We start from the raw sequence: 25,838 nt of genomic DNA, 5'->3' as shown, positions 1-25,838 counted from the left end.
TTTATCAGTCGACATGTGTTGAGTCCGGGAGAGTGGCAGCTCTCAGACCAGGCGTTCTCGTGGATCACGAACCGCTGGGGTCTGCCGACCATGGATTTGATGGCTACCCCTGCCAACTCCAAAGCTTCGTGGTTCTTCAGCAGAGGACTGGTCCCTCAGACTCTGGGAATCGATGCCCTCCTTCAGCTATGGCCTGTGGAAGAGCTTCTGTATGTGTTTCCCCCTGACCCATGTTGCACGGGAGTCTGGGACGGGTGGTCCTGCACCCGGGGCGAGTTATGCTGCGACCCCAGTTTGGCTCAGACGCCTGTGGTATGTGGACCTGAGGCGGGCTCCTGGTTCAGCGAACCCTTGCGTCTTCCTCACTTCGAGGACTTTTGTGCCACGGTCCAGTTGCGGTTCAGGACCCATTCCCATGTGGTCTTATGGCCTGGCTATTGGGAGGACTCGTCTGACGTATAAGAGTTTTCCGGACGAGTCATAGCCACTATGTGGAGAGCGAGGTGGTGCTCCGCACCAACAGCTTACGCCAGATTTTGGCGCACCTTTGAGTCCTGGTTTGCAGCGGGATCCATTCTCCCGCTTCTGCGTCAGTAGCCTCCATCTTGACCTTCCTTCAGGAGGGTCTCCAAAAGGGGACTGTCTCTGAGTTCTCTTAGAGTTCAGGTAACGGCCTTGGCCTGCTTTAGAGGACGTGTGAAGGGTTTCTCTCTCGTCCATGTTATTGTGCACTTCTTAAGGGGAGTTAACCAACTGGCATCTCCCCTGAGTTCGATCATCTCTTCGTGAAATCTTATGTTGGTCCTGCGAGCAGTACAGAAGCCTCTTTTTGAGCCTCTTTCTCGAATTTCTCTGAAGGTTTTGACAATGAAGTCTGTGTTTCTGGTTGCAATCTATTCGGCGAGAAGAGGGTCAGAACTTCAAGCCTTGTCTTCTGGAGACCCCTTCCTGCAGTTCACGGCAGCGGGTGTCTCTTTACGCACAGTACATTCCTTTTGCTAAAGGTGTTTCTCATTTTCGTGTGAATCAACAACTCTGCCTCTCTTCGTGCCGAGTGGAGGATGATCGAAGGAGTTTTTCGTCCTTCAATGCCGGATGTTAAGCGAGTACTCATCAGATACTTGAAGGTGACAAATGATTTCCGGAAAAGGGATCATCTTTTTTGTTTTGTTTGCTGGACCTCACAAAGGTTACAAGGCATCCAAACCTTCAGTGGCTCGTGGGGTCAAGGAAACTATGGACTCAGCATACATTTTGCTGGGAAATCGCTGCCGGTGCATCTGAAGTCCCATTCTATGAGAACTTTGGCGGCTTCTATCGCAGAATTGAGATCGATCTCTCTGGAGTACATTTGTAGATCGGCGACTTGATCGTCATTTCATACCTGTTTTGAACACTACACCTGGATGTGGCCGCAAGGGGCTAATGTGGCGTTCGGCGCCTCGGTTTTGCTGTTTGGCATTTTTGAGTCCCACCCTGGGTAAGTACTGCTTGGTACATCCCACTTGTCTATGGATTGATCTATCAGACGCTATGGAAGGTAAAATTATGTATCATACCTGATAATTTTCTTTCCATTAGTCTGTATAGATCAATCCATAGCCCCGCCCAGAAAACGGTGGTGTATTTGTTACTTGTGTTTGTGGTTTTTCAGAGGCAACTTCGACTTCTCACTCAAGTTCAGTTTCTAGTTCAAGTCAAGTTCAACTTCAACAAGTTTAAGTTTCCTGATTTGCCTGGAGTTGGGGCGAATCTGTTTAAGTGAGCTGTTTGAGTTCCTCCCGCTTTTGCGGTGGCAGGGCCAATTAATCAATTCAGTTCCTCCCGCTGCGGCGGTTGTAGGGTTCATGAGTTGTCAGTCACAGGAGAATTTCTCTAGGTCCATGGGCTTTGGTATCGATATACTGAGGAATTGGTGACTGCACGTGACCATATATAGGGAGCCAAAAGATTGCTCTCTATCTCCCCTGCTGCTGGATGGACATAACCCACTTGTCTATGGATTGATCTATACAGACTAATGGAAAGAAAATTATCAGGTATGATACATAATTTTACCTTATAATAGTTTCCACTATTTTGCCCGGCACTGAAGTCAGGCTTACCAGTCTGTAATTTCCCAGATCACACCTGGAAACCTTTTAAATAATTGGCATCACATTGGCCACCCTCCAGTCTTCAGGTACTGCGGGCGATTTTAATAAGTTACAGATCACTAGGAGCAGATCAACAATTTCATGTTTGAGTTCTTTCAGTACCCTACGGTGTATACCATCCAGTCCAGGTGATTTATCACTCTTTAACTTGCCAATTTGGCTCAGTACATCAAGTTCACTGAGATTTATTTCAGTTCCTTCACATCTGTCACCCCTGAAAACCATTTTCGGTATAGGTAGATATCTTGCATCTTCTTCTGTAAAGACCAGAGCAAAGAATTCATTCATTCTTTCCACTATGGCCTTGACCTCCCTGAGTTCTCCTTTTGCTCCTTCCTGATCTAATGGTCTCACAGATTCCCTCAAAGGCTTCCTGTTTCTGATATACCTGAAAAAGTGTTACTATGAGTTTTTGTCTCCGCAGCAAATTTTTCTTCATAGTCTCGTTTAGCTTTCTTTATCAATGCTTTGCATCTGACTTGACAATGCTTATGTTGCTTCTTATTTTCTTCATTCAGATCTTTTTCCATTTTTTTGAAGGCTGTTCTTTTGGCTCTAATAGCTTCTTTCACCTCATGTTTTAGTCATGCTGGCTGTCGTTTGCTCTTTGTTCCATGTTTGTTAATATGTGGCATACATCTAATCCGTGCATCCATGATGGTATTTTTAAACAACGTCCATGCCCGATTTAAAGCTCTAACCTTTCCTTTTGACTTCTTTTTAACCATTTTCCTCACTTTGTTATAGTCATCCTTTTTTGAAAATTAAAAGCTGCAACAGTAGATTTCCTAAGTGACTTCACTCCAGATATCAGCTCAAATTTGATTGTTATGATCACTGTTTCCCAGCAGATCCAATCAGAAAATAGTCCTAGTAGGACTCCCAACTCATTCATCAAGCAATTTCCTTGGGTGAAGGCCTGAGCCGCAAAAATATTTGCAGGGAGTGACTTGGTTATTGCTGCAGTCCTTTGTGAAATGCTGTAAGACTGATGTCTGCACCAGAGGTGATGGTGCCTTTGGTAGAGCAGTGTTGAAGGGGGCCCTGAGGGTTAGAGCTTTTGTACATTCCATTGGTCTGAACTGATCTAGTAGGATCATAAGGAAGGCAAAATTTAATTCTACCTGATAATTTTTTTTCCCCTGATTCCTGCTAGACTAGTTGAGAGATCCCGGAGGAGAGCGCGGACACCAGGTCCTCCGAGGTGCTCTGAGACTGCCACGTCGATCACCAAGTGAGCAGGTAAATGGAGAAACTACCCGCAACCTTCCGGCGCGAGTTTCCCAGGTCGAAACAACGCTGGACATGAACCGTAGAGCAGACTCCACCGAGCAGAGCGCTGAACTCTTGGGCTATATGATTGCTCACGGCGCGCACTGTTCCCTACCCAGACCAACTGATTGGATGGCGCTGGACTGAGAGGCCTGTCCGACGGGACGAGAGGCCCGCTCCAGCCCAATACTCCCAGGCCTGGTAGCCCGACACCCCAGCGCTCGGTGCACCACGTGGGCGTGACCTACCCGCGTGGCGGAGCACGCGTTGAAGGATCTCTCAGAACATACCAGCATCATATCATTCAAGAACAATTTATAATCATTTCAACATAAAGCAGAAAAAATAAATCTCATCGGAAGACCGACAGAACTCATGCGGAAGGTATCAAACTGCATCTAGAACTATAATCTAAATACCTCTTAACTGCTTGCTTTACATCTCATAGCTTTGAAACAAGATCTATAATGCCTTTTAATAATTATTATACATCTGTAATTTAAATGCCTTTTAAATGTTTGCTAGGTTTTCCATAACATTCTACTGAAGCAAGATCTGTAATGCTTTTTTAATTGCTTATTAGGCATCTCATAACATAATATTACATCAAAAACTGTAATTTAAATGCTTTTTGAATGTTTGCTAGGTTTTCCATAACATTATACTAAAGCAAACTTTTTAACTGCTTATTAGACATCTCATAATATAATATTGCATCTAAAACTGTAATAATTGCCTTTTAAATGTTTGCTAAGTTTTCCATAGCATTTTACTGAAGCAAGATCTGTGATGCTTTTAACTGCTTATTAGGCATCTCATAACATAATATTACATCTAAAACTGTAATTTAAATGCCAGTCAAATGTTTGCTACGCATCTCATAGTACCATACCGAAGCGTGATTTATAACCTGCTAAATACCTTCTAAATGTTTACTAGGCATCTCATAGTTTTATATTGCATCTTGAACTGTAACTTACTAAACGCTCCCTAAATAACTAACACTGATATGAAACCTAGCAAATTATTATTCCTAATTACCTACTCTCTCCCCCTAACCCACCACGCACCCACAGCCACTAATACAGACAACACTACTCACACAATTCACAAACCACTCACACACACCATACACAACATGACTATCCAAAATATTAAACAATGGCACGGAAAACCTACTAGCCACGGTCAATATCAACAGAAAGGAACGAAAGGACACAACAAAACTATACATCAAGAAGACAGACAGCTGATAAAAATTATCACTACCTCACACCCAACTGAACACCACCAAGAAATACAAATAGGATACATCAATGCCAGATCGGCAGTCAATAAAACCACGATACTAACTGACTGGATTACAGCTGACCATCTCGACTTCCTACTTATCAGCGAAACTTGGATCCATGACCCCAAAGATCCAATTCACAAAAGTGGTGATAGGGAAGAAGCTGAAAACTACAGGCCGGTAAGCCTCACTTCGGTTATTGGAAAAGTAATGGAAGCGATGCTGAAGGAAAGGATAGTGAATTTCCTGGAAGCCAATAAGTTGCAAGATCCGAGACAACATGGTTTTACCAGAGGGAAATCGTGCCAAACGAATCTCATTGAATTCTTTGATTGGGTAACTGGAGAATTGAATCATCGACATGCTATAGACGTAATCTACTTAGATTTTAGCAAAGCTTTTGACACGGTTCCCCACAGGAGGCTTTTAAATAAACTCGATGGGCTGAAGATAGGTCCCGAAGTGGTGAACTGGATTAGGAACTGGTTGACGGACAGACGACAGAGGGTGGTGGTAAATGGAGTTCGCTCGGAGGAGGGAAAGGTGAGTAGTGGAGTTCCTCAGGGATCGGTGCTGGGGCCGATTCTGTTCAATATATTTGTGAGTGACATTGCCGAATGGTTAGAATGTAAAGTTTGCCTATTTGCGGATGATACTAAGATTTGTAACAGAGTGGACACCCGGGAGGGAGTGGAAAACATGAAAAAGAATCTGCGGAAGCTAGAAGAATGGTCTAAGGTTTGGCAGTTAAAATTCAATGCGAAGAAATGCAAAGTGATGCACTTAGGGAGTAGAAACCCACAAGAGACTTATGTGTTAGGCGGTGAGAGTCTGATATGTACTGAGGGGGAGAGGGATCTTGGGGTGATAGTATCTGAGGATCTGAAGGCGATGAAACAGTGTGACAAGGCGGTGGCCGTAGCGAGAAGGTTGCTAGGCTGTATAGAGAGAGGTGTGACCAGCAGAAGAAAGGAAGTGTTGATGCCCCTGTACAACTCATTGGTGAGGCCCCACCTGGAGTATTGTGTTCAGTTTTGGAGGCCTTACCTTGCTAAGGATGTAAAAAAAATTGAAGCGGTGCAAAGAAAAGCTACGAGATTGGTATGGTATTTGCGTTCCAAGACGTATGAGGAGAGACTTGCTGACCTGAACATGTATACCCTGGAGGAAAGGAGGAACAGGGGTGATATGATACAGACATTCAAATATTTGAAAGATATTAATCCGCAAACAAATCTTTTCCAGAGATGGGAAGGCGGTAGAACGAGAGGACATGAAATGAGATTGAAGGGGGGCAGACTCAAAAAAGATGTCAGGAAGTATTTTTCACGGAGAGAGTGGTGGAGATGAAAACGGTAACGGAATTCAAACATGCGTAGGATATACATAAAGGAATCCTGTGCAGAAGGAATGGATCCTCAGGAGCTTAGCCGAAATTGGGTGGCGGAGCAGGTGGGGGGAAGAGGGGTTGGTGGTTGGGAGGCGAGGATAGTGGTGGGCAGACTTATACGGTCTGTGCCAGATCCGGTGGTGGGAGGCGGGACTGGTGGTTTGGAGGCGGGGAATGGTGCTGGGCAGACTTATACGGTCTGTGCCCTGAAAAAGACAGGTACAAATCAAGGTAAGGTATACACATATGAGTTTATCTTGTTGGGCAGACTGAATGGACCGTGCAGGTCTTTTTCTGCCGTCATCTACCATGTTACTATGTAGCCTCAGTCAGAATCGACCACTCCAACCTATGTGATCACCTAAACCTAATTTTATTTTACAGACCCCAGGGCAATTGGCAAGACTCACAAACGCACTTTCTGGATTTGATATCGAACACTTGTGGTTCCACCCAAAACCTTCTCATAGCAGGAGACATCAATCTTCACCTTGAAGATACTAACTCAAGCAATGTACGCGAATGCAAAGACTTCCTCCAACTATGGGAGCGCCGCTGGCCAAACACACAACCCACCCATAACAAAGGACATACACTGGACATCGTCACCCACAAATTCTCATCAGAACCAAATCTCACACTAATAGACACAAAATGGACAGCCAGGCCATGGTCCGATCACTACAGTGCAAACCTTTCCCTCCGCTGGAGAACAAAAAAGACACAACAAAAACAAGAGCAAAAAACCTATACTACGAGAGGCAAAATAGACCCACTAATATTCTGGCAACAATTCTACACTGCCGAATGGACAACACCCACAGACTCACCCCAATTTCTTCAAGAATGGGATAACAGATGCAGAACAATACTAGACAATATAGCGCCACTTCAAACCAGAACCTCACATAGAAAAACTCAATACCATGGTTTAACGAAGAACTGAAAGAACTAAAACACAGGTCAAAAGACTAGAAATAGCATGGAGCAAGAAAAAAGACGAAAACACACTTAAAGACTGGAAACAACTACAAAGAAAATACAAATATACTATCAGACAAACTAAAAGGACGTATTACAAATCCAAAATAGGACCAAACTACAAGGATACACACAAACTCTTCTCACTTGTAAACAATCTCCTAAATACTACTACGGTTACCTCCAACAACACAGATACCCCATCAGCAACCAATCTTGCAAAATACTTCAAGGAAAAAATCATAAAGCTCCGACTCATGATACCTACTAATATAACGGAGTACACAAATATCCTTGAATGTCTAGACCCAAAATCCGGGGAATGCTCAGCAGATCGATCATGGACCAACTTTGACACGCTCTCATCAAATGAAATCTCACATTGGCTCGGAAAATACGCCAAATCGCAATGCAAATTAGACATTTGCCCTAATAGTCTAATAAGATCCGCATCCAAACATTTCAAAGCAGACCTCACGAACCACGTAAATCACAGGCTTCAAAATGGGATCTTTCCCACGGATAAAGAAAACATCCTACTGACTCTGCTACCGAAAGATGCTAAGAAAAGCACAATGGACCTAACCAACTATCACTCAGTAGCATCTATTTCACTCATAACCAAACTCATGGAAGGCATAGTGATGAAACAACTTACTGAATACCTAAATAAACACTCAATTCTGGACGAGCCTCAATCAGGATTTCGGTCAAGTCACAGCACCGAAACTGTTCTAGTGTCCGCACTGAACTCATTTAAACAAGCAATTGCAACTGGTAACATACTCCTCCTACAATTCGACATGTCCAGTGCCTTTGACATGGTTAATCATGAAATATTAATACATATACTAGAATACTTCGGAATAGGAGGCACAGTTCTCAAATGGTTCAAAGGATTCCTGACCACAAGATCATACCAAGTAACAACGAACGTGGACAGATCACCCCCATGGATACCCGAATGTGGAGTCCCCCAAGGATCCCCCCTCTCGCCAACCTTATTCAACCTGATGATGGTACCTTTAGCCAAACTGCTAGCCAATCAAAACCTCAACCCCTACATATATGCAGATGACGTCACAATTTACATCCCGTTCAAACATGGTCTAAATGAAATCACCAACGAGATCAACCAAAGCCTCCCAATAATGCACACCTGGGCAGATGCATTCCAACTAAAACTTAATGCAGAAAAAAACACAATGTCTTGTACTCACCTCACAACATAACACAAAAAACTTCACCACCATAATCGCACCATACTGTTCTCGTCCTGTCTCACAAAACTTGAAAATTCTTGGAGTCACCATTGATCGAAACCTCACTCTCGATGCCCACGTGAAAAACATGACGAAAAAGATGTTCTACTCCATGTGGAAACTTAAAGAGTAAAACCTTTCTTCCCGAGATACATCTTTCGTACCCTGGTACAGTCAATGGTAATAAGTCCATCTGGATTACTGCAACGCACTATACGCGGGCTGCAAAGAACAGACTATCAAAAAAACTCCAAGCTGCCCAGAATACTGCCGCCAGACTAATATTTGGAAAAACTAAATATGAAAGTGCAAAACCCTTAAGAGAGAAACTCCACTGGCTCCCACTGAGGGAACGCATTACGTTCAAGATCTGCACGATTGTACACAAAATCATTCACGCAGACGCCCCAATCTACATGCTAAACCTTGTGGACCTACCTCCAAGAAATGCCACAAGATCATCCCGCAAATTTCTCAACCTACACTTCCCCAGTTGTAAAGGACTAAAATACAAGCTGATGCATGCCACTACCTTCTCTTACATAAGCACGCAATTATGGAATGCATTGCCCACAGACCTGAGAACAATCGACAAAACAACTATCTTTCGCAAATCTCTGAAGACATATCTCTTCAACAAGGCCTACAATGAGAACCTATAGCCACACTAATCCACCTCACCAACCCAATCAGTTAAGAAAGCTCACCTTCTATAATTACCATAATCACTCCCTTCCTTCTTCTTTCTTCCCTTACTTAATCTCTGCAGAAAACTGTAATGACAATGTTAACAAAATTATGTAAGCCACATTGAACCTGCAAATAGGTGGGAAAATGTGGGATACAAATGCAATAAATAAATAAATAAAGACTAGTCCAAGGCCCACCTGGGAAGACTGCAGTGCTTGGGAAATTGTTTTGTGATGTCTGCATGCATTCAGGACTCCTGGTGATCTGTCTCTGTTGGTGGTGACCTGCAGAGGTTCACCTTAGGGAGTTATTTGTATGTACATTGGGTTAACTGTTTACTTTGGTATTAGTATATTGACAAGTTCCAGGCTGCACCAGTGCTGTCGGTATAATAGTTTAGCTTCTCTGCCTTCATCTGCTGATAAGGCAACATTGGTTTGGACTTTTCTAGCTGGGAATAAAGGAAAGGGAATTATCAGGTAGGACTAAATTTCACCTTCTGGATATATATTTGCAGAAATGGACATTCATCTTTCTTCTTCTTCTTCTTCATTTTATGCCTTTACTCCTTCTTTGTCCTACTACTCTCCATCCTCCTGTCCTTTAGTAAGTTGATTATAATAGGAAACCTGTGACTTGGTTTTTACCAGTAATATTTTTAAAGAAATTACTGATAAATGTATTTATTTGTTGCATTTGTATCCCACATTTTCCCATCTATTTGCAGGCTCAATGTGGCTTACATAGTACCGTGGTGGCGAACGCCAATTCCGGTAGAAATACAGAGTGGTAGTTGTTTTAAAGTACATGAGTTACAGAATGAATTAAGTTGTTTAAAGGAGAAATTAAGTGTCCAGGTTTGGTAGCAAGTTTCGTTGTGTTGCATGATTCGAGTGTTTAGGTTGGCTCGTTATGGTATGCCTTCTTGAATAAATTGGTCTTTAATGATTTCCAAAGATTGTTATGTCATGCATTGATTTCAAGACGTTTGGTAATGCATTCCATAGTTGTGTGCTTATGTAGGAGAAGCTGGTTGCGTATGTTGATTTATATTTTAGTCCTTTGCAGCTTGGGTAGTGGAGGTTTAGCTATGTGCATGCTGCACTTTTTGTGTTTCTGGTTAGTAGATCTACTAGGTCTGCCATGTAGGTCGGAGTCTCGCCGTGGATAACTTTGTGGACCATGGTGCAGATTTTGAATGCAATTCGTTCTTTGATTGGGAGCCAATGTAGTTTTTCACGTAGGGGTTTAGCGCTTTCATATTTAGTTTTTCCAAATATGAGTCTGGCTGCTGTGTTTTGGGCAGTTTGAAGTTTCCTCTTAATTTGTTCTTTGCATCCAGCATAGATTGCGTTGCAGTAGTCCAGGTGACTTAGCACCGTTGATTGTACTAATCTGCAGAATATTTCCCTCAGAAAGAAAGGTTTTACTCGTTTAAGTTTCCACATTGAGTGGAACATTTTCTTTGTTGTATTTTTCACCTGGCTTTCTAGTGTTAAGTTTCGGTCAATGGTGATTCCGAGTATTTTCAGGCTGTCTGAGACAGGTAGAGTGTAGTCTGGGGTGTTTATACCAGTTGGTTTGTTCGTATTGTTTTGTGATGAGAGGATGAGACAGTGTGTTTTTTCTGCGTTGAGTTTTAATTGAAATGCATCTGCCCATGAGTTCATGATTTGAAGGCTGAGTTTGTGATTTCTGTTAGATCGTGTTTAAACGGGATGTAAATCGTAACATTGTCTGCGTAGATGTATGGGTTGAGGCCTTGGTTGGACAGGGATTTGGCTAGTGGGGTCATCATTAGATTAAAGAGGGTTGGCGATAGTGGTGAGCCTTGGGGTACTCTGCATTCTGACTTCCATGGTGGTGAGGTATTCGAATTGGATATCACTTGGTATGTTCTTGTGTTTAGGAAGCCCTTAATCAGCTGAGTATCTTTCCTCCGATCCCAAAATATTCTAGGATGTTTAGTAGTAATTAATGGTTTATCATATCAAACACACTTGACATATCGAATTGTAGCAGGGGTACACTTTTTCCTGTTGCAATTTCTTGTTTGAATTTGGTTAGGAGAGTGATTATTACTGTTTCGGTACTGTGGTTGGAGTAAAATCCTGATTGAGATTCGTGTAGTATGTTTAAGTATTCGGTAAGTTGCTTGTTTACCATGTTTTCCAACAGTTTGACTGCCAGGGGGATGGATGCAACTGGGCGGTAGTTAGTGATTTTGCTTGCTTTTTTCTTTGGGTCTTTAGGTATTGGGGTTAGTAGTATGTTGCCTTTGTCCTTGGGGAAGAGTCCATGTTGTAGCATGTAATTTAAGTGTGATATGAGGTCTGATATGAAGCGTTGAGGGGCTGATTTTATTAGGTAGCTGGGGCATGCGTCCAGTTTACAGTGGGATTTAGCGAACCTGTTGATCGCTTGGGCTATGATTTCATTAGTGAGGAGAGCGAAATTTATCCAGATTCGATCTGCTGGGTATTCATCTGGGATTGGGCCCATACAGTCCATGAATTTATCGATGTCAGTGGAATTCTGAGGTAATGTAGATCGTAAGTTTGTAATTTTTTTTTCAAAGTATTTGGCGAGGTTGTCTGCAGATGGTGTGTCTGTGTTAGTTTTGGTGATCGATGTGGTGTCTAGTAATTTATTCACAAGTTGGTATAGTTTATGCGTGTCTTCTTGTCTAGTCCTATCTTCGTTTTGTAATAGGACCTTTTAGTTTGTCTTATTGCATATTTGTATTTACGTTGCATTTGTTTCCATTCTTTGAATGTGTGTGCATCTTTTGTTTTTGTCCATGCTCGTTCCAGCCTCCTGGTTTGTGTTTTTAGTTTTTTCATATATTTTTTTCATATGTACAGAACTGTTACTGTGAATCCAGTTTGCTAGATATATTCAGAAGTGAATACCTGTTGCGAACACAGCTGTGATGTTAGTGCCTTTTGTACCTGCCACATAAAATAGCTTCATTTGTAAAGGTTGTTTTTCTCCTTTTGCAACATCTAGGATTGATATGCCCTGTGATAGTAAAACATGGGGGGTGGGAGAACCTCTGGTTGTTGTGAGTTTATATACATATTTGTTGAAGATATTAATGAATTCATGAGGGAGAAGACATAGCTATTTGGATAAAGAACCATGGATATATGCTTTTTTAGAGTAGACCAGAAAAACTGGACAGACTGAAATGGGAGGTTTCTGTTTCATGTTTCATGTACTTTACAGACTTATAGCCTGAGTGTTAAATGAGATGTAAGGGCATTTGAATGCCCATGGCATAGAAAAAGGTATATTGTTTGGGTTAATATTTTTGGCACTGGAAAGAGGATTGGTGTCATTGTACAATCTAGACACATTTCCCTTTACTCTTTGCTTACCTTTTTCTGATCTCCTTTTCTGGCTGAGTGTGACTATAGTTTGATAGGCCCCATCATTGTTGGTGGTTGCTTTAGCACTTCCTCTTTGTCTGCATTTGACAGGCACCTGTATTCCCCACTGATGACCGTTCCATCCTGTTCCAGGCCCTGGATCTGAACAAGCCAATCGATAAAAGGATTTATAAAGGCACGCAGCCGACCTGTCACAACTTTAACCAGTTCAACGCCTCCTCTGAGAGTATCTCACTGCTGGTGGGCTTTTCCGCAGGTCAAGTGCAGTACCTGGACCTTATTAAGAAGGAGACCAGCAAGTTGTTTAATGAGGAGGTAAGATGCCTTTCTGGGAGGAGGTGAGCACTGGCAGTTAGAGCATTTAGCTGTGGTAGTAAGGGCGAGGGGGAGAGAACTGAAGATAAAATAAAGTCTGCAGTGATGCAGGGAGCAACTGGGTGTACTTAGAGTTTCTTTTCTGCCAAGCCATGTCAGCCAACTTGTGGCTGTACAAACGTTGTGCCAAGTGTTTTAGGCATGTAAAATTTAGCTTCTCCGAGAACAAGCAGGTCAGTATTATCCTTACACTTGGGTGACATCCCAACAGACCCTGATGTGAATGCTGCCCAGAGCACAGTATCTTTAAGAGGCTTTTGACAGTAGCCCCACCACGCATGCAGGAGTGCGGGATCCTCAGTCTCTTTTTCCTTTGAAGCAGGGAGGTCGCGTCTGATTGATCTCCTCAGCGCTATTATTTGTGCTGCTTTTGTGCCTTCTTATGTGGGTACCTTTATTATTTTCTTTCATTTTACCTCCTAGTTTTATTTTTGCCATCCCTTTTAGTTCTTTTTCGCACTAAAAGAATTGATCCTGGTGCTCCTCTTAGGCTGGAGCACCAGGCTCAATTAGAGGTAAGCCCCTTTTTGGTCTCATTATGCCATTTGATTATTTTTTTCCATGGCCAAGAAGACTCCTGTTGGTTTCAAGAGATACACTCAGTGCAATCAGATGATTTCCAACACTGACACACACAATTGATGTGTAACTGCCTTGGACCTGACTATGATCCAACTAACTGTGCTCTTTGTTTAAAAATGCAGAAAAGAGCAAGCATGTCAGACCTACCAGAAGGAACTTTTTGGTTTCTCGAAGTCTGGTCTAGTGGCATTTGAAACGCCAATCCCAATGGTAGTTAGAGCTGCATCTGACACTGGGAGTGCATCAGCATCTAGGAGGTCTCCATCTCCCTCAGGTTCCATGGCCTGCTACCAGTTCCAACACTATCTGCATCAGACCTGACACCGAGGACGCATGTGGATTTGACATTGTCCTCGTCGGCACCAAAGGATCCCGATGTCAAGCGTCGGGTGAAGTCCAAGAAGCATTGACATCAGTCCCCTTCAAGGCAAGGTGACAGGAACTCCTGGGCATTGGCATCAACGGCACCTGAGAAGCACTGGGAGAGAAGGGGAAGGGAATGGAACTTTCTGTGGTTTTTGGAACTTCATTCAAAGCAGTTTACATAGTATATACAGGTACATATTTTTACCAGGGGCAATGGAGGGTTAAGTCACAAGTTGCAGCAGTGGGAATCAAACCCATTTACCCAGGATCAAAGTCCACTGCACTAACCACTAGACTACTCCTCGGACAGCTCCCCCTCTGTTATCTTGGTGCCATTGCCTCAGTCCCCATGCAGCCAGGAGCCTGCTTCTAGTTCAGTTGGAGGGTGTTTTAACCCAATTACAGACAACTAGTGGCGAAGCGTCCACGTTTAAAGCGGATGATTATTTGGCCACAGAAATGCAATCTTTGGAGCAATATCATAATCTTAGACAAGTAAAGATCAAAAAATTCTCAAGGGATCAACAAGACTATGCAGCAGGTCCCATATATCCGTGGCTGTTACATGGTACGAATCATCAGGCTATTAATACCGAAGGGGCTTCAGGTGTAAGGATTAATCACATTACAGAACATTTATCGAGTTCCGACGAAAGTATTAATGTTAACAGCGGAGGTCAACGTTTTTTACAAGGCAATCGAGGAGGGGGGCGATGACGCAACAGAGGACAACGCAGACGAGCACAACAATACAACACGCAGCAACATTGGACGGGTCCGGTCATGCGATCGGGGACGCAGCATTATCTAATGTAATTAACTTGTCAAATATCAGTTTAACCCCTGCTCAAGTCCGAGTGTTGAACTATGGCTTGTCTTTTGTGCCTACCAATTTCCATCATAGGTTCAACGCCAGAGTGGAACTAGCGAGATTTTTTCGAAATTTGTCAATCAAGTTATTTTTCTCACAACAAGATACAGAAGGAAGAATTAATAGCTCAGATGATGGTCCTGTAGTGCGGGCAAGATCCACATTGATGCCCCCCGGGTCCTACGGATGCTTATATAGCAACGTTTAAAGCTTTAGTCAGCAGGGACGTTGATCGTTTGGAGCACATCCAGTCTAGTCATCAATATTTGAGGCAGAAGAAGTATGTAAATTTTACTAGAGAAGAACGGGAGGCAGTTCAACAATTGGCAACTAATCCAGCCATTATAATACGTCCAGCAGATAAAGGGGGTTCAGTGGTCATACAAAATACAGACCAATATTTGAAGGAGGTTACATCTCAATTGGCGAATACTGATTATTACTTGCTTCTCCCTCAGGATCCCACTCCTATACTCATGAGGCAAATAGCAGAGATAATACAGCAGGCGGTCACAGAAGGGATATTATTGAAACCTGAAGCAAAGTATCTACAAAATCAGCATCCGAAAATACCAATTTTTTATACTGTTTTAAAGATACGTAAGAGACTGAACGACCCTCCGGGTCGTCCTATAGTCTCTTTGCGATATACGGTACTTGAGCCATTATCTCATTTTCTTGATTTGCATTTGCAACCTTTTGTGACGACAGCCAGATCTTATATAAAAGACACTTGTTATTTCCTCAGAGTATTGTCGCAAATAGGTCCTATAACCAACAAAATGATTTTTGTTACTCTTGATGTGGAATCTTTGTACTCTAATATACCTCAGACAGCAGCATTAAACATTGTACAAAGCACATTGGACAATGCATCAGTACAGACTAGAATGTACCATAACTTTTGATGCAATTAGCGGAATTGGTACTCCTGCAAAATTATTTCATGTTTGTCACTACATTCTGTGGTCAAAAGCACGGGGTAGCTATGGGTACAGCTGCAGCACCCAGCATAGCTAACCTTTATGTCAGCTCTTTTGAAGATAGATATTTGTATACCTCTGATTGGTTTGAACATGTCACTACGTGGCATTGTTTCATAGACGTCTTTTTTTATATGGACGTCTACTATATCAACATTGCAAGAATTTGTTAAATGGCTGAATACTATAGATAAGAACTTAAGGTTTACCATGCAGTACAGTACAGAAACCATTTCTTTTTTAGACACTGTAGTATCTAAGCAGAATAATCAATTGTCCACTATGGTGTACAGAAAGTCTACGGACCGTAATTCCCTATTAGAATATAATAGTCATCATCCCTATCGCATGAGGGAATCTTTACCAGTGGGACAATTTTTGCGTCTCCGTCGCATCTGTTCATCTGACGAGCTGTTTAATCAACAATCTTCCCTCTTGATAGAGCGTCTACGTAGGAGGGGTTATCCAGATCGTTGTATCAGACGTACATACAAACGAGCTAAGTTTGCTCAACGCCCCCTCCTATTACAAGATAAACAGGAGGAATCATTGGATAAAATTGTATGTGTTTTAACCTATACAGATTTAGCCCCCCAGATAGCTCACATTATTAATACTCATTGGGAAGTGCTTTCATTTCATTCAGTTTTTCAACAATGTCTGTGTATAGCATATCGAAGAGGGAGAAATTTGAAGGATGAATTGGTGCATACAATGTTTACCGCTTCTAACTTCATTCAGATGAATAAAGGACATTCAATTTGTGGCCATGGTCAGTTTTGTGATCAAGCAATACAGGGTGCAGAATGGCAACACCCTAAGAGACCAGATAAAAAATACTATCACAGGACTTACATTACATGTGATTCCACATTTGTTGTTTATGCCATAATTTGCCCCTGTCAATTATGGTATGTGGGACGTACTACAAGGAAAATTTAAACTCGACTTACAGAACATAAAAGCAGAGTACAGAATCAAGTACTTACCACTCCTATAGTCGCCCACTGTGTGCAACATAATCATCAATTTTCACAACTAAAATGGTTGGTCATTGACCAGGTTGTTAGGTCTGCCAGAGGCGGGGACATGACGCGGATACTTACACGCAAAGAACAATTTTGGATTTTTGAACTTAATACCTTGATACCACAAGGATTAAATGACTACATAGAATGGAATACAGTAACTTGATTGCTGGTATTTATAACGCAATTGAAATGTACAAGCTCTTTGAAGTGCAGCATTAATCTGTTTTATTTTATTAATAGCTTTGGCTTCTGTGTGACGTCATTTCCTGCCGGGGAGCGGATATAATCCTCATTGAAACAAATCCAAGATTAGAAGGCAAGTTCTTCTGCTGACTGCTTCTAGCTTCATAATTATCGGAGTTCCTGAGGAAGTTTTGAATGAAGTTCTGCAGAGTTGGACTCTTGATGATAGATAACAAAATATTATTGGAAGAAATGGCATTGAGCCTGGGATCATATATTTGATGAGACAACGGTCCTGGCGTCATAAGAAAAATATACATCAGCTATGGAGTAACTACCGTTCTCACAGCTTCAAGGAGAGTCAATACGACGGAGACTGAGAATGATAAGTGACTTTTTTCATACATTCTAAAGTTTAAAGACCTAGATTTGATCGATTTTCTAGTCTTTTTTGAGGACCCTACAGAATAGAAGGACCAAGATGGGGTCCAATATTTAGTCTTTTTTGAGGACTGTTGGAACTGTAAGGTGTCAGCTTGATATTAGCTTCAAATTTACATTTTGATTATAAAAGATTTTTAGATATTTTATTATTTTGAACATATTCACTTGGTAGTGATTAGAGCACTTATATGGTTTTAGAATAAATTTGGATTTGGTATATACATAAAAAACCACGGAGGGATTCAGTGATTGAGAAGCTCAACCACCCGTTGAGATTCCAATATTTATTGGGTCTCATTCTGGGTGAGTTAATATTCTGAGAATCCTCCAAAAAACTAAAAATAGTTATTATGGAGTCTGTCCTGGTGATTTAAGGGCAGACTAGAAGGGATATCAAGCTGCCACCTTATTATATGTAGCCATATTTTTAGTTTCTGTCTTGTGTGTGTTTGTGAATTATTACCAGAACATCTTGGGATCGTTTGTTGTACAATTGGTCTAGTTCAGTGCCAGCAACTCAGCAGGCTGTCTCCACACCAGTACTGGTCCCAGCCTTACCGATGCCTGTACTCGATCGGTTCTGTGCTATGCTGGGAGAGGGGCAAGCATATTTGCTTCAGCTTCCAAGTGCTCAGGCGTCGAGGGCGCTCGTGCCAGCCACAGCACTTAACCACTGTGACCTCGAGGCCCACGCTTCTCCTATAGAATGGTTCCCAATCCCCTTGTCTCGAGTGACATCGATGTCAGTACCGCCCCATGCAATACAACACTTGACAGGGGAGGAAGCTCCCTCGGTCAAGATGCGAGCATTCACCTCGGTGCCTGGCCCCGAGGCCTGTGAACATTCTTCTAGCCGGCTGAGGCAGGCGTAGACTCAAATGTCACGTGCAGACTATTTTTCTGAGTCTGATACGGACTGGTCATAGGAGTCTGGGGAAGAGCTAGACTACCTTTCGAAGGAGGGGATCTTATGGCATATCTTCAGACCCCTGGGCTGGAGTGAAGCTTTTCAGGGACTTTGACAACTTCAGAAATTTTAGAACAAGGACAGTTCTCTGCAGACTTCTGTGGTCTATGCCCTGAAAATGGCAAGGACAAATCTACTACTACTACTAATCATTTCTATAGCGCTACTAGATTTACGCAGCGCTATACACATTATGTGCAGGTACTTTCTCTGTCCCTAGTAGGTTCACAATCTAAGTTTTTTTGTACCTGGGGCAATGGAGGGTTAAGTGACCTGCCCAGGGCCATATGGAGCTGCAATGGAAACTGAACTTGATTGTTCAGGATCTCAGCCCACTGCACTAACCATTCCATATCATCAAGCTGATCAATCCATAGACTGGTGGGTTGTGTCCATCTACCAGCAGGTGGAGATAGAGAGCAAACTTTTGCCTCCCTATATGTGGTCATGTGCTGCCGGAAACTCCTCAGTATGTTCTCTATCTCAGCAGGTGGTGGTCACACACAGCAGCAGCTCTGGCTAGGCCTCCAAGCCTAATTTTTAGGTTTTGTTGAGTGCCTGGGGTTGAGGGCTCTTCTTGAGCAAGTGCAAACCTGGTGGCGCCAGGTCCCTCCTTTTCTCCCCCCTCCCGCTGGCTCCGTTTAAAAAAAAAAAAATAAAAAAAATTTTGAACGTCCTTAAAGGCGTTTATTTCGACGTTTATTTAAACGTTTATTGCAGGTACTCACTGGGACACCAGGTCGTTACAGCTTGGAGCGGACAGTAGGTAATTTTTACCTTTTATAGCGGGCAGGGGGTTCCCCGATTGGTCTCCACGTGGCCCATGGCGTCGGAGGGCGAGGGCGCAAAGAGTCGCTCCCCGGATCGCGTGTGCGCTTCCAGAGGGGATGCGGGGGTCTTAAAGTCTGATTCGCCCTTGTTGGGTGACAGTTTCGTGACCGATGAGTGTCCCGGTCCTTCCTCCGGTGTGGCGGTTTTTCCCGCCATAAACGCCCATCCCCCGCGGCTCGCCTCCGCCATATTGGTCGGCCACGCGGCTCGGACGGCTTCTTCTTGGGCCGCCCTTGAGGTGGGAGACATTGATGCCATGAACGCCCTTAATTTGGGCGACGGCACAGAAGCAGCTAAAGTTAAGCGCCGTTCTTCCCGCGCGGCTCCTTCGCGGAGTGTCGCGCTGGACGCCATCTTGGATGCGCAGCATGTCTCTCCCCCGCTCTTGCGAGCGCCGGTTGAGGGTGCGTCTAGGGCTGTAGCCCAGGCTGCGGAAGTGCACAGTCTGGGGGGTTTCTCCCCCGAGTTTGTTTTGCTGCTGCATCAGGCCTTCCTTATGCAAAACGCTGCCCCTGCTCCCTCGTCTGGCAAAGAGGTTGAGGCCCCCGGAGGTAAACGCCCTCGGGTTGATTCCCAGGCCTTGGAGGACTTTGTCTCCTCCGATGTAGATGAGGGCAGCGTATCTGAGTTCTCCCAACGGTCCTTTGCGGATTCCTTGGAGGAGACGGATCCCCGCTCGGATGGAGCGGATGACCCCTCTGCAGCGCGGCTCTTTAGCTCAGAGGATTTGCCCAACCTGTTAGTGCAGGCCATGGGCATTTTGAAGATTTCCTCTCCGGAGGACGTCTCTCCCTCAGCCCCTGTTGGCTCTGCCATTATGCTGGGGACGAAGCGCCCGCCTAGAACCTTCCACGTGCATGATGCCATGCACACCTTAATTTCGGCTCAATGGGATGTCCCGGAAGCGAGCCTTAAAGTGGCTAGGGCTATGTCCCGCCTCTATCCTTTGCCTGAAAGTGAACGTGAGGCCTATCTGTGGCCTACCGTGGATTCTTTAATCACTGCGGTGACTAAGAAAACGGCGTTGCCGGTGGAAGGTGGCACGGCCCTAAAGGACGCCCAAGACAGAAGATTGGAGGCGGCCTTAAGGTCGTCCTTTGAGGCGGCTGCTTTAAGTTTGCAGGCCTCAGTTTGCGGCTCCTATGTGGCCAGGGCGTGCCTGACTTTGGTGGCAGCGGGCTTCCCCCTCGGATCATTCCTTGAGGGCTGATTGGCCGGCCCTGGAATCGGGCTTGGCCTATTTGGCAGACTTGCTGTATGATGTCTTGAGGGCCTCAGCTAAAGGCATGGCCTCAGACAATCTCTGCGCGGCGGTGGCTTTGGCTGAAGCATTGGTCTGCTGACCACGCCTCTAAATCCCGCCTAGCGAAATTGCCTTTTAAAGGCAAGCTGCTCTTTGGGGTCGAGCTGGACAAAATCGTGACCGCTCTCGGCACGTCTAAGGGCAAGAAGTTACCAGAGGTCAGGGCTCGGGCTAGTACTCGTCCGGTACCTATCCAGAGGACGGTTTCAGGAAGCCCGCTTCGGTACCGCTTTCCCCCGGGCAAGTCGGGCTCCTCTGCCCCTCTTCTTCAAAAGGAACTTCTCCCCCAAGCAAGCATTCCTTTCGCAGAGGACCGCCGTCCCGGAGGTGCTCCCTCCGTCCTCCCCAGGGTCTCGTACCCAATGACGGGGCCTTGGGTCACACCCAGTGCAGATTGGAGGACGGCTGCCCTCGTTTCTGGGCGATTGGGACCACAATAACTTCAGACGCTTGGGTGCTGGAAGTCATCAAAGACGGCTACAAGCTAGAGTTCTGCCGACCCTTAAGAGACGGGTTTGTACTCTCTCCCTGCAAGTCTTCGGTCAAAGCTGTGGCAGTGCAGCAGACCTTGGACAACCTGATCCACCTCCTAGGGTGCGGTCGTTCCGGTGCCAGAAAATCCGCTTGGCAAGGGACGTTACTCCATTTACTTTGTGGTACCAAAGAAAGGAGGTTCTGTACGCCTATCCTCGACCTCAAAGGGGTCAATCGGGCCTGAAAGTTCGGCATTTCACATTGGAGACTCTCCGCTCTGTTATAGTGGCAGTGAAGGCAGGGGAGTACCTGGCATCCTTGGACATCAAGGAAGCGTACTTGCATATTCCCTTGGCTCCCCATCAACGCTTTCTGCGTTTTGCAGTCCTGGGCCAACACTTCCAGTTCAGAGCCTCCCGTTCGGGTTGGCTACTGCTCCGCGGACCTTCTCCAAAGTCATGGGGTCATCGCGGCCTTCCTGAGGAAGGAAGGAGTACAAGTCCATCCTTATCTGGACGACTGGTTGATCCGAGCCCCCTCTTATGCAGAGTGCGGCAAGCTGTGAACGGGGTGGGTGCTCTTTTGAGCTCCCTGGGGTGGATCATCACTGGGAGAAAAGCCAGCTGCGCCCGACTCAGTCCCTGGAGTATCTGGGAGTTCGATTCGACACCCAATGTGGGCGAGTGTTCCTGCAGACATCGGATTGTCAAACTTCAGGCTCAGGTGGACCAGTTCCTAGTAGCCTCATCCTCTTCGGGCTTGGGACTATGTGCAGCTGTTGGGCTCTATGACGGCCACGATGGAAGTAGTGCCCTGGGCCAGGGCTCATATGAGACCACTACAACACTCTCTGCTGCAGCGCTGGACTCCGATGCGGAGGATTATGCTGTGCGCCTTCCCTTGGACCCAGCAGTGCGCAAGGCGCTGAGCTGGTGGATGCAGACAGACAGGTTGTCTGCAGGAATGCCTCTGGTGACCCCAGAGTGGGATTGTTGTCACGACGGACGCCTCTTTGTCGGGCTGGGGAGCCCACTGCTTGGGAAGGACAGCGCAGGGGCTCTGGTCTCCTGCAGAGGCAAAGTGGTCTATCAACCTCATGGAACTCAGAGCCATTCGGTTGGCGCTTTTGGAGTTCATCCCGGTACTGGCGTTGAAGCCTGTACGGGTCCTGTCGGACAATGCCACGGCTGTGGCCTATGTCAACCGCCAGGGAGGTACCAAGAGCGCCCCTCTAGCCAAGGAGGCTATGAGTCTATGCCAGTGGGCGGAAGCAAACCTGGAACAGCTGTCAGCGGCCCACATTGCCAGAGTCATGAATGTCAAGGCGGACTTTCTCAGTCGCCATACCTTGGAGCCCGGAGAGTGGCAGCTATCTGCTCAGGCGTTCTTGGACATCACGAAGCGCTGGGGCCAGCCGAGCCTAGATCTGATGGCGTCATCGGCCAATTGCCAAGTACCCGCGCTTTTTCAGCAGGAGGACGGGACCCTTCGATCCCTGGGAGTAGATGCTCTTCTCCAACAGTGGCCGACACAGAGCTTCTCTATGTGTTCCCCCGCCCTGGCCCATGCTGGGCAGGGGTGCTAGACCGGGTGGCAAAGCATCCAGGCCGGATAATCCTGGTGGGTCCGGATTGGCTCAGACGTCCCTGGTATGCGGACTTGATCAGGCTCTCAGTCGACGATCCTCTGCGGCTGCCAGTGGAGCAGGGCCTGTTGCATCAGGGTCCCGTGGTGATGGAGGATCCCTCCCCCTTTGGTCTTACGGCGTGGCTATTGAGCGGCAGCGTCTGAGGAAGAAGGGCTTCTCAGACAAGGTCATCGCCACTATGCTGAGAGCGAGGAAGCGCTCTACTTCTACTGCTTACGCCAGGGTTTGGCGTACCTTTGCAGCGTGGTGTGAAGCAGGCTCATTTTCTCCATTCACTGCTCCAATTTCTTCAGTGTTGGCATTCCTGCAAGAAGGTCTGGAGAAAGGCCTGTCGCTCAGTTCCCTTAAAGTCCAGTAGCGGCCCTGGCTTGCTTCAGGGGCCGCCTGAAGGGTGCTTCCCTGGCTTCGCAGCCAGATGTGGTGCGTTTTCTCAAGGGAGTTAATCACCTGCGCCCTCCTCTGCACTCGGTGGTGCCTGCGTGGAATCTCAATCTGGTGCTAAGAGCATTACAGAAGCCGCCTTTTGAACCCTTGTCGAGGGCATCTCTGAAAGACCTGACGTTGAAAAGCAGTCTTTTTGGTGGCTATCACTTCAGCCAGAAGAGTTTCGAGCTCCAGGCGCTCTCATGTCGAGAGCCTTTTCTGCAGTTCACTGAGGCAGGAGTGACTATTCGCACAGTGCCTTCCTTCCTGCCCAAGATTGTTTCTCGCTTCCATGTGAAATCAGCAGCTCTGTCTCCCTTCCTTTCGTAGGGAGGACTACCAGAGGCATACTCTGCTCTTAAATATCTGGATGTGAGACGAGTCATCATCAGATACTTGGAAGTGACAATGATTTCTGGAAATTGGATCATCTGTTTGTCCTGTTTGCAGGTCCTCGTAAGGGTCTGCAGGCTGCTAAGCCTACAGTGGCAAGATGGGTCAAGGAAGCCTTGCAGCGGCTTACTGTGGCCGCAGGGAAGGTGCCGCTATCCAGATGAAGGTCTCACTCCACTAGAGCTCAGGCGCCCTCGATGGCAGAGGCGGGTCCGTCTCCTTGAGGAGATATGCAAGGCGGCAACTTGGGCATCGGCCCATACATTCTCCAAGCATTACCGCTTGACTGTGAGCGACCACGGGCGGAGGCCCGGTTTGGAGCTTCAGTGTTGAGGTCAGGGATTTCAATGTCCCGCCCTGGGTGAGTACTGCTTCGGTACATCCCACCAGTCTATGGATATGATCAGCTTGATGATATGGAAGGTAAAATTATGTATCATACCTGATATTTTCTTTCCATTAATCATAGCTGATCAACATAGCCCTCCCAGATATCTGTACTGTTTATATTCTGGTTGAATTTTAGGTTCAAGTTTAGTCTTCAGTTACTTCAGGAGGACTTCGTGTTCAAGTTTTTTCACTTGGATTCTCAAGAGTTGAGACGAGTTTTGTGTACAGTGAGCTGCTGCATTCCTCTCCCCTCCGTTTTACGGGGCTGGATTGAGACTTAAATTCTGCCGGCACTCCCTCCCGCTTCGTGCGGCTGTAGGGCAGCTTTGTACCCCTCCCGCTTCGGCGGTGTTAGGGTCAGTTAGCTCCTCCCGCGGTTGCAGGATAAGCCAGATCCCCCCGCATCGGCGGGTGTGGTGTCCCTCCCCCGCTCCGCGGGGATGAGCTGAATGGATTTCCCCTCCCCCACTTGTGTGGGGATGAGCTGGGTTAATTCCCCTCTCCCGTTTCGGCGGTGGTGAGCTGGGCAGAGTGTCCCTTTGTGGGTGTAATTCTCTAAGTGCTGAGTCCTGCGGATGGAGCTTTGATATCGACATACTGAGGAGTTTCCGGCAGCACAAGACCACATATAGGGAGGCAAAAGTTTGCTCTCTATCTCCACCTGCTGGTAGATGGACACAACCCACCAGCTATGGATTGATCAGCTATGATTAATGGAAAGAAAATTATCAGGTATGATACATAATTTACCTTAGGCTACTCCTCCTAGGGTCTTTTTATTATGACATTTGTATCCCGCATTATCCCCAGAGTTCAGGTTCAATGTGGCTTACAATCCAATTATAAGCAGGTACTATCTCTGTCCCTAGAGGGCTCACAATCTTGGTTTTTGTACCTGAGGCAATGGAGGGTTAAGTAACTTGCCCAGGGTGACAAGGAGCTGCAGTGGGAATCAACCCAGGATGTTGGGATCAAGGTCCAAATTCAAGAGTTACGTGTTGAGGTGAAGAATCCACAATAAAACATTACCTCCTATCCCATAACTCTCCAAATCAAGATAAGGTATAAATATGAAGTATCACATACCATACGTTGAGCCTGCAAATAGGTGGGGAAATGTGGGGTACAAATGCAACAAATAAATAAATAATGAGTTTATCTTGGGCAGACTAGATGGACCATACAGGTCCTTATCTGCTGGGTCATTCCATGTCAAGTGGTCTAAAATTTAAAAAATTTCCCACCGTCATGTTCTCCAATTTTGTTTCAAGTTTTATCTGTTGCGCGAGTCAGGTGTTAAACGAAGTTTCCCAAAAATTGAGGTCTCTAACTGCAATAGTTGCAGATCTAGACCCTCTTTTCTGAAAGGTTGTCAGTCCATGAGTGCACGACATTTACCAAAATGCCATTTTTGGGGTCTAATAAAATCCAAACACATTATAAGAATGGCTAAAAAAATTCAAATCCTGTATAGTTTTTAATGCTAATTCCGATGAAATACATTATAACATTATGGATGCAAAATCCAGTCAAACAAGTTGACTCAAAGTGTGCATCAAAATTGGTCGCAACTCATCAGAACATATTTGGACTAATACAACAACTTCCATGCAAACAAAAATACGGACTTGAAATTTTGAACAATCATTATACTTGTGCTGGACATAATACTGCCAGATTTGCAACTAACCAGCGTCTATAACCGCCCTGCAGGATCTCTCAAAGTTGGCACTGTCGGCGCAAATGGTAAAATATACCAAAGTTCAAAGCCAATTTTTAAAAAAAGAGTCTGCCTGAATCAGGTTGTGAACAGGTATCATCTGAAAGAGAAAATTGTGCTCTACAACACTGATATGTTTTTGTTTTGCAATGCCACATTAAGTAGCCATTTACTCAGGTCAAAGTATGTTATATTTAGTATGCTTGATGCGCTACTTTTTCTTCATTTCTAGGAAATGGAGTCTTAATAGTCGCTTAAAAGTATTGATAAAGTATTGAGGTAAATGGCTACTTAATGGTGGCATTGCAAAACAAAAACATATCATGTTGTAGAGCACAATTTTCTCTTTCAGATGATACTGTTCACAAGCTGATTCAGGCAGACTCTTTTTATAATGCGAAGGCAGTAGAATGAGAGGAC

General features: G+C 45.2%; 1 protein-coding gene across 2 annotated transcripts in view; it reads left to right on the top strand.

Annotated features, from left to right (window-relative positions):
• DMWD (DM1 locus, WD repeat containing) overlaps positions 1-25,838 on the top strand; it is a 304,058-nt gene that overhangs the window by 40,060 nt on the left and 238,160 nt on the right. The window contains exon 2 of one of the 2 annotated variants that reach the window (XM_030218572.1): positions 12,567-12,749. In XM_030218572.1, coding sequence (XP_030074432.1) covers positions 12,567-12,749 — 183 coding nt within the window. Of the gene's footprint in view, positions 1-12,524; positions 12,750-25,838 lie in introns of both variants that reach the window. The other variant, XM_030218571.1, reaches the window with a different exon arrangement.

The sequence above is a fragment of the Microcaecilia unicolor genome, chromosome 11, assembly GCF_901765095.1.
Source record: "Microcaecilia unicolor chromosome 11, aMicUni1.1, whole genome shotgun sequence".
Taxonomy (NCBI): Eukaryota; Metazoa; Chordata; class Amphibia; order Gymnophiona; family Siphonopidae; genus Microcaecilia; species Microcaecilia unicolor.
Note: the sequence above shows the minus strand (reverse complement) of the source record. Positions and strands in the feature narration are given on the sequence as shown.